This window comes from Pituophis catenifer, unplaced genomic scaffold, assembly GCF_029215685.1.
Source record: "Pituophis catenifer annectens isolate HBS135680 unplaced genomic scaffold, rPitCat1.0.hap2 SCAF_2, whole genome shotgun sequence".
Classification (NCBI taxonomy): domain Eukaryota; kingdom Metazoa; phylum Chordata; class Lepidosauria; order Squamata; family Colubridae; genus Pituophis; species Pituophis catenifer.
Window position 1 is genome coordinate 192,856,355 of NW_027256882.1, and position 9,630 is coordinate 192,865,984.

General features: G+C 39.3%; 1 protein-coding gene across 1 annotated transcript in view; it reads left to right on the forward strand.

Annotated features, from left to right (window-relative positions):
- CASR (calcium sensing receptor) overlaps nucleotides 1-1,794 on the forward strand; it is a 43,202-nt gene extending 41,408 nt beyond the window's left edge. Inside the window, exon 6 of the mRNA XM_070935332.1 lies at nucleotides 365-1,794. Coding sequence (XP_070791433.1) covers nucleotides 365-1,794 — 1,430 coding nt within the window. The remainder of the gene's footprint in view (nucleotides 1-364) is intronic.
- Nucleotides 1,795-9,630: the final 7,836 nt, after the last annotated feature.

Sequence of the window (9,630 nt, forward strand, 5' to 3'; positions counted from 1 at the left end):
ACATAAGCCACAACTGACTCTTTTCCTCCCACTTCTTCTGCCAAAACACAATCCCTTAGGAAACTTCCGTCCTGCTTTTCTTTTTTCTGAAGGAGGATGGAACATACTTTCTTTCCTTTCTTTGTAAATGAACCAAACTAAGGATTAAAGATTGTACAAACAAACTATAGTTTTTTTGTACCACCTCCTAGGAGTTTCTCTTCTACAAAAGCCATGGAAAATAAAAAGTCTGAGCAAGAATAGAGCCATGGTATTTTGGCAGTATTGCATGTAGATGGTCTTTGGGCCTCTTGACAGAGATGCCACTAAGTGCAATTCCTGTTCAGATATCTTCTTTTAAGCAAGGATGTTTTGTCTTTTCTAGATGCCAGTGCTTGTGAGAAATGTGCTGAAAACTTCTGGTCCAATGAAAACCATACCTTCTGCATTCCCAAACAAATAGAATTTTTGTCCTGGACAGAACCATTTGGAATTGCTCTCACTCTATTTGCTGTACTGGGCGTCTTCTTAACCTCATTCGTCCTGGGAGTCTTTACCAGATTTCGCAACACGCCCATTGTCAAGGCCACAAACCGTGAGCTCTCTTATCTCCTCCTGTTTTCCTTGCTCTGTTGCTTTTCTAGCTCCCTTTTCTTCATTGGTGAGCCTCAAGATTGGAATTGCCGCTTACGACAACCAGCCTTTGGTATCAGCTTTGTGCTCTGCATCTCCTGCATTCTGGTGAAGACCAATCGTGTCCTTTTGGTTTTTGAGGCTAAGATACCAACAAGCCTCCATCGCAAGTGGTGGGGTCTTAACCTTCAGTTCCTCTTGGTCTTCTTATGCACATTTGTGCAAATTGTCATCTGCGTCATCTGGCTTTATACAGCTCCCCCTTCTAGCTTCCGTAATCATGAAATGGAGGATGAAATCATCTTTATCACTTGTAATGAGGGCTCCTTGATGGCACTGGGCTTCCTAATTGGTTACACTTGTCTGCTGGCCGCTATCTGCTTCTTCTTTGCTTTCAAATCCCGCAAACTGCCAGAGAACTTCAACGAAGCCAAATTTATCACCTTCAGTATGTTGATTTTTTTCATTGTTTGGATCTCTTTTATACCAGCCTATGCCAGCACCTATGGCAAATTTGTCTCAGCAGTGGAGGTGATTGCCATTCTGGCAGCCAGCTTTGGGCTTTTAGCATGCATCTTCTTCAACAAGGTATACATTATCCTCTTCAAGCCATCCCGCAACACCATTGAGGAAGTACGCTGTAGCACGGCTGCTCATGCTTTCAAAGTGGCAGCCAGAGCTACACTGCGACGCAGCAATGTGTCCCGCAAGAGGTCCAATAGTCTGGGGGGCTCCTCAGGCTCTACCCCATCCTCATCCATTAGCAGCAAAAGCAACCATGAAAAACCCTTTTCGATGCCAACATCTGCAGAACCACAGCAAAAACATGGGTGCAAGCAGAAGGTGAGTTTTGGGGGTGGAACTGTCACCTTGTCATTAAGCTTTGAGGAGCACCAGAAAAATGCTGTAGCCAATAAAAATGCAAAGCACAGAAACTCCTTGGAAGCCCGCAATAGTGATGATAGTCTCATGCGACACAAAGCCCTACTTCCTCTGCATGGCAATGAATCACTGGAGCCCAAATTCCAGATACCCTCAAATCAAGAATCCAGCATAAAAGAATCAGTAGTGGGAGAAACCAAGCAAGGAGAACATGTAGAAGGGCCACCTTCTTTGTCAGCTGCATACCTGAGGGATTTTGTAGGCAGTGACTCCATCAAAGAGAATGCCATCCATTCATAATCAAAAGAAAAGGAACCAATTATTGAGCAATTTTCTCCTGGATGGAGAGAAGAATTGAATACATCTCTAATTCCTCTTAGTCTCAGCAGGTTATATCCACTTTCAAAGGAAAGCTGAGAGAAACAGTTCCTTAGCATGTCTTTAGCTATCCTTTTAGTGCAACCACCCATGGTTGTGGAAGATACAAGAAAGAAAACTTTGGAGGGGCAAGAAGGTATCTTTCCCAGCTGTCCTCTAGAATTTCTTATTCTCCTTTCCACCACTGCAGTGGTCCAAATCAGCAACCTACTGGTTGTGAGTGTGTCGAAGGTTCCATTAATATGCTCTGCTTTTACATCAATGGACATTATCCCTTTTCTTCCTTGTGTATATTAATTCCCCTTTATATGTAAAACTGCTTAGCAACTTTACAACAAGATGAAACTTGCTGCTTTACATAAAACAAGTCACACAATTTGCTTTAGAAAATATTCTCCAGTACCCATGGAAGCATGCTAAATAATGTTCAGCCAGTGGCTTGAACTTGTGAAGTATTTAACATTATAAATAGTGATATTTTTACACATGAAGCCAGAGCAGATGCTTCGTATCTGAAAAATAGAATTCTGTGGTCTTCAGAGACATCACCCTGTTATCCAGTGCTGCTGTCCTGGAAATGGACATAGAGGGTCCAGATTTAATTCACCTTGAAGGCAGAAATAGGGAAGAGAAACCATATTCCTAAGACAGTGTTTCTCAACCTTGGCAATTTTAAGATGTTCAGATTCAACTCCTAGAATTCCCCAGCTAATTGAAGTTCACATATCTTAAAGTTGCCAAAATTGAGAAACACTGTCGAAGAGAAAATACAGAGAGTGAAAATGTGTCCTTTATTTCTTGTCAGCCCTGGATGGTATTTCTACCCTAGCAGGCCTTTAGTGCAGGGGTCTCCAACCTTGGCAACTTTAAGCCTGGCAGACTTCAAAGCTGGCTGGGGAATTCTGGGAGTTGAAGTCCACCAGGTTTAAAGTTCCCAAGGTTGGAAACTCCTGCTTTAGTGCATCAAGAGCTTCAAATGGAGAAGAGCAGATCTAAGAAGTTGTGTGTCCCACAAATTAGAAAAATAAACAAACGAAAAGTTTAGGAAATAAGAGCATAGCACACAGCAGCACGAGGATAATAGTTGAGCTAACCAGATTCTGTTATGAATCTGGCTATAGAACCAGATTCGATTATGAAAAGCTATTAACAAAGTAAGCTAGTTAAATATAATGTAGTCATGTTTTCAAAATGTATCAATTGAATCATACTTCAATAGAAAAAAAATGCAGATAGTTTAATCTTCTGTGACTTTAGAAATGTTTTTAATGGGCAAATAAATGGCAGGTATAGTTAAATGTTACGTTTTGCCACATGTGGAATGAATGTCAGAGATTGGTCATTCTAATGTCTACAATTCCTACATTTTAAAATGTGTTTTACATACAGAAGTTGCCAAGCTGAGTTCCATAAGCTCCTATTCATACAGAAAGAACTGAGAAAGAAGCCAAGAGTAATATTAAGTCTGATTGTAATGAATTCTGATTGAATCTTCTGCTGGACCTGTATTTGCATAGCATAAGAGGGACCCCTCTTTTTCCAAAAGATCTACAGATTAATCACTTCACATTTTTCCACACACAGGAAATATAAATATAAATAAAGCAATGTTCTATGTCCATTGACAAATGCAATGGAAAGCTCCATTTGAATTGTGAGAGCATATTGCACAGTGGCTGGGTTAGTGCACTATGCTAAAGTAGGCATGCACCAAGATTTGGGCTGCAGGTACAAGGACTGCTGGTAGCTGGCATCCAATTCAGGGAACTAACTTCTTCTGGGAGCATCTGGATGGTTGAAGTCAGGTGTGGTATGTCTATGCCAAGCCCAAGCCAATTGTATTCTAGCTTAGTATGATATGTAAACTCTGCCCAATTGTACTATATTTAATTAACCCCAATGAATCAAGTCAATGCAATATGCAGCCTTATTAGCCTGCTTATCATAGATTGCAAGCAGTTGCTAAAGAGAATCAATTGTTCGAGGGGAAATGTAGATATTTCTCTATTTGTAATGCCTTTTTATGGAGTATACTCTAGTGCTTTGGAATTAACTATCCATTTATTCAGGGGTGAATGGAAGGTAATTTAGGATCTACTGAATGGTGGTGGCAGATTTGTAGTAGATTGGCAGGGATTTATGGCTTCGATTCATTGAACAAGATTTACCAGAGAATGACTGCCCCTTTCCAAAAAATGAGAGCTAAAGTGAAACCACTTGGACAAGCCATGAAAGGATTTTTGCATAGTCTACAGATGAGCTCTCACTCAGTTCTGGTACTCCAAACAAATCTCTGTGCTTGCTCAGCAGCTGCTTAGATGTCCCATGTTTGGGTGTGTATACACATGCACAGAAAGAAGAAAAACATTAATCAGATGCAAAAATTAAAGAAATAGGAAAAAAACACACACATGCAAATCAGGAAGGCATATTAGAGCAAATGTACAGTATACATAACAAGAAAACCCAATCCTTAAACAGCAAAACAACCTTGACCTATTATCATTGTTTGGACCTTCCACACATAGGTAGAAGACCTGTCCATATGTAGAAAGAAAACATATAACTATATCCAAAGTTTTATTACTTTATCCAGGACTATTATTATATAATTTTAATACTATGTCATTAATACCATGGCTTCTGGTTGGGAATAACAAGAAACAAATAAGTATACATTTGGATTTAAGTCACTAGTTAACTTACATAGTTATGAGAGACAGAAGGTCCATCAGGAACTAATGTTTTAATATCTTTGGACAAAGATATTACCTTGGATGTAAAAGGTATATATATTTTTCTGTGATTGCTTCAGTGACAATAAGAAATTTGTAGTGGATCTCCTAAGAATGCTGGTGAATAGAAGAAACTTATCATGGACTTGATTAACTCCCCAAATCTTATCATCCCGCATACCAAAAGCTGTTCTTAAAAGTCTTCAAATCCTGTCAACCGGATTTCTTCATCAAATCTAATTTAATCCTGAAGCGGCAGATTTTGAGGAAAAAGAAAATTTAGGTTATGATTTGGGAGTCTAACAAAAAAACCAAATACAAAATGGCCTTCAGTGTTATGTATATGGTAGTTAAAATGCCCCTGGATTATTTCAAGTTTCAGTGCATTCTGAAAACATTAAATAATTGATGTGAGATATAAACACATGGTTATGCTCTTTTCCCTTGAAATTTTCAGAATGCTTGTAAATATAAGCCTAGATGATGCAGACCTTACACCTCATATTGAGGCTATAGAAAGTCATAAAATTAAGCCTGTCTGTCCCTAATAGCTTAATACATAACAAGAATTTAATGTATCTTTACCAGAGCATTAAGGATTTTATTATCAAGATTATTTTGAACTGAAAGGGTCTGAAAAACCAACTTTTTGTCTGCTAGAAACCTCAGGGGGGTTTTATTTCTAAGTTTACTGATGCTGTTTTTTCCCCAGACAAATAAATCTACATTCAGATTGAATGGTTTATTTAGGGCAGAATGGCTTCCATGTGCTAGTCCTGAACTAGTCCTGGAAGCCTTTCATATTAGTCAACAGCCACCTCTCCAGCATGCATTTGAAAGCTTCCTTTGCTGTAATTCCACACAGCAAGTAAAGGTTGCCCTGGTTTGGTTCAAAATAAACAACAGGAATCCTAAGGCTGAAGACAGAAAAGCCATTTCATGTGGCTTTAAAATCTTAAAATATTCTTGTGACTTTAAAGTTGGATGAATGAAAGCAGATTGGTATCATTTGGGTTCTTCAACCAACTGTTTATGCTTGGTCATAAGGTGGATTGAGTATCCTGTTTTCTTCATCGGATGTTAGACTCACACATATACATATATACCAGTGGTGCTATTCAGCTGGTTCTATCCGGTAGCGGTGGCTGCGGGTGGCTCCACCCATCCACCCGGATGTCATCACATCTTGTTCTTGACACTATGCACATGCGCAGAAGGTCCTGCGCATGCATGGAGGTAGTGCGTGCGAATGAAGCAAGCATGAGTGCTGCCATTTGCAAACTGGTAGCAAAGGTAAGTGAATACCACTCCTGATATATACAATGTTTCCCTGAAAATAAGACCCTGTCTTATATTTTTTTGAACCCTGAAATAAGTGCTTGGCCTTATTGCCATGCGCTCAAAAGCCCAATTGGGCTTATTATCAGGGGATGTCTTATTTGGGGGGAAACAGGGTACATATAAGTACACATATCTGCTTGTTCGATGTATTATATGTTTCAGTTTTTATTCAGGAGCTCAAGAAGGTATTCATAGTATTTCATCTTCAATTCTACCCTCGCTGTCGTCCTACAAGAAAACCTAACGGGGGGTGGGGGGGGATAGTACTCTGTGAGGCTGATGACAGGACATTTGATCTTAAGAGTCTCCCCAGTTCTATTCCAGGGCTCTTAAGTACGGTATGACAGTTTGGAGAGCTTGGAGGTTTCCATTAGGAAAGCCACTGAGAAAAATTCAGAGACCATACCCCAAATGGCACTAGTGAGCTATATATGTTAGCAGTGTTCCATATACCTCCTGAATATCTTAATTACTTTGTAGATATTTAAAAATAATCTTGCAAGGCGTAAGGGCGGTAAAAGCAATTTGCAACAAGCCATAGTTTCTTTCTTGTGAATGGTGGTCATACATTTGCCACTGGGGAGAAAAATGGGCCAAACGCAGGTTTTCTTCCTGAAATGTGTGGATTTCTTTGTAAAGAAGCTGGGGGAGGTCACCTCCATCAAGGTAGTTATGAATGTTCCAAACTTGACTAACCTATTTAACATTCATTGATATCTTCATCTGTTTCTACCGAGTCACACTGCTGATAGTGGTTGTTGGACAGGAACTGAGTTTCATATCTAGCAAATGCCATCATACAAAATGATTTGTTTGCTTCCCCCACTTGCAGTTGGTGCAAATACCTTGAGCAATAATTTCTGTCTGCATGCCACTTTGCTGTACCTTCATAACAACACTAGTGATATTAGTGAATTAATTACTAAGGTCTAGCTAGACATGACATTTTAAAAGGGATTAAAAATATGTTTAGTCAATTAAGCTGCTTTTAACGTATATAAAAACGAAAAATAGTTTCCTTAGTTCTTAAGAAATTGAATAGTTTCCCTTTGATCATATCAAAGATTTATCTAAGCCATAATCCTGTTCCTCAGAGCTATCCCACAAATGCTTCTAAAAGCTAAGTATGAAAACAATATTCTATTGTTGCTTCTCCCTGGCATATGCTGTCTGGTTCGCATTTTCTAGGATAATCACATGAAATGGCTGTTAAAAATGTCTTTATGTATCTGTCTGCTCCTCTTTTAAAGTCATCTGTACACATGGCCATCATATCTTCAAATATCTCCATACATTTTAACATGTATTCTAATTTCATGTTAAAACCTGTATGGCTTTGCCATGAATGCATTCCCATCCCTTTCTTTGGTGTCATCCTGAGCTCTAATGTAAGAAAAGGAGTGATTTCTCTCTCCGCCGGTACTCATTACTGTATCTCACGTCATTTGTTCTCTAAAACAAAATTAAAAAGGGCTGCTTTGGAAGCATTGCGCACAGACAATGGAAGTTAAATTGGATTTTTCAAAGTACTCTAATGTGAAAAGAAATTTAAGAAATAATCAAGATTTTATATGCAGTCAAAGTCCAATAACTGTTCTAATTTTCAAATGTAGTATGAGGACTGAATAATAATAATAAACCCAACTTCTGGGCATCACTATAGGTTGTAAATCTACCAACATCTTGCAACTGCACACAGACAGGCAGACACACACACACACACACACACACACACACACACACACACACACACACAAGAGGGAAAGCAGTAGATGTGCAGCACACAGCACACACAGCACTCGAGAGATGTCAAAATAGGCAGCCTTAACTACACCAGCTTTATTTCTTCACAATGGCTCAATCATTCCCTTGACTCTTTTCTCTGAGCCATATAAAACGAGCTTTGTTTAAAATAAAAAAAGATCAGTATCATAAGCAGCTGTAGGTTTCTGCAACCAGCACTTGACCTTACACCACTAGGTTTGTCTGTTTTGTAATACACCACCAAGTTTCACTACTGGTTGTTTAAAGGGATGCCAAGTCTATTCTTGTATATTACAGTTAACATTTGTATTGCTTGTAATGTTTATACCATATGGCTGTGCATGTCCTCAAATCAAAGAGTACGGTTGCCTCCTGTATTTTGCAGATGTAAAATAAGCTGATAATGTGTGCCTTTTGGAGAGCTAAATAAAAGAGGACCTCTCCCAGCCTTTTAAGACTTTTTTTTTTGTACTTGCTCTTGCCTAAAAATCCTTTAAAATTAAATCATTCAGAATTACCTGTTAGAAACATGGCTAAAACTCACCCTAGAAACAAAACAGGAAACTGCAGCTAATATTAAACATAAACCATTTAATGGGGGAGGGGGAGAAACAGTGGTGGGTGGCCCCCAGTTCGCACCGGTTCTATAGAACCGATAGTAAAACCGGCGGGAGGCTCCACCTACTGACCCCAACGTCATCAGAGCTCATGCGCAGAAGAGCGCACATGCAAAGTGAGCGAGCGAGCGCGGCCCCATTGTGAACCAGTAGTAAAGGTAAGTAGAACCCACTCCTGGGGGGAAACCCTCGAAATTAAGGATGTTTAGAAAAAGCAGCTTCACTAATAACGTTCGAGTTTGAAATAAGACCTCCTTACATATATTTGGTAATTGTTAATGTCTGGAGGAGTCAATGTGCATCCTCTGAACTGTGTAATAAGAAAATCAGCATCGTTCAGCTCTGTATCTATTCTAGTATTAAAATGTTGGTGGGAAAGCAAAGGAAGCATTCAGCTTCCTCCTCATGCTGGTCCTTGCCCAGAGTCAATAAAAATAGATAGGAAGCTGAATAATATATTTTAGATACTGGCTGAGTTTATTCATCATGCAAAATCATAAATCAAAGGAAAAGAAGGCCAAAATGAAAGATAACCTAGTGGCCTTTTTCATTTTGGGGTCTGGAAAAATCCTCTAGAATATTTCTTTAATAGCCATTTCTTGAGCTTTATTCCTTTTAAAGGAGATCTCAATACAATAAAATGCATGATAAAAGCTCTGAAAGGACTGGTTTTATAAGGCATTCCAAATGAATACCTTCCAATCTCCCCTAAATGGCCTTGGGCCTGTAATTTTAGTAACTCACAGCTTTCACCACCTGTAAATACCGTGTTTCCCCGAAAATAAGACGGTGTCTTATATTTTTTTGAACCACGAAATAAGCGTTTGACCTTATTTTCGAGGTGGTCTTATTATTTTGGGGCACGTGGAGCAAGACAGGGCTCCTCTTGCCATTTTACCTGATTTCCAGCTCTGTCTCCCTAACCCTAACCAGAGGCAATGGCAGGGACTGGCTGTGTATGCAGTTAAATATTTTCAGGGAGGGCTTATTTTCATGGGAGGGCTAATTTCAGGGAGGGCGCATATGCTCAAAAACCTGATTGGGTTTATTATCCAGGGAGGTCTTATTTTGGGGGAAACGGTATTAATAAAGTTCACCTAAACCTAAGAATGACTGAGGAAGCCAATTATGTCAGAAATGAGTGAAACACCTCAGAAACCTAGCTGTAAGTTGTGCAAAAAGCGTGAATTGTAATAGAAAGGGAGATTTTTCAAATATATGCAAGTTAACAGTGATAGTGGTCAGATGATGGTCCCTGATGTTTCCTGGCAAACAATGGACAAAATGAAAACCTGACAGCG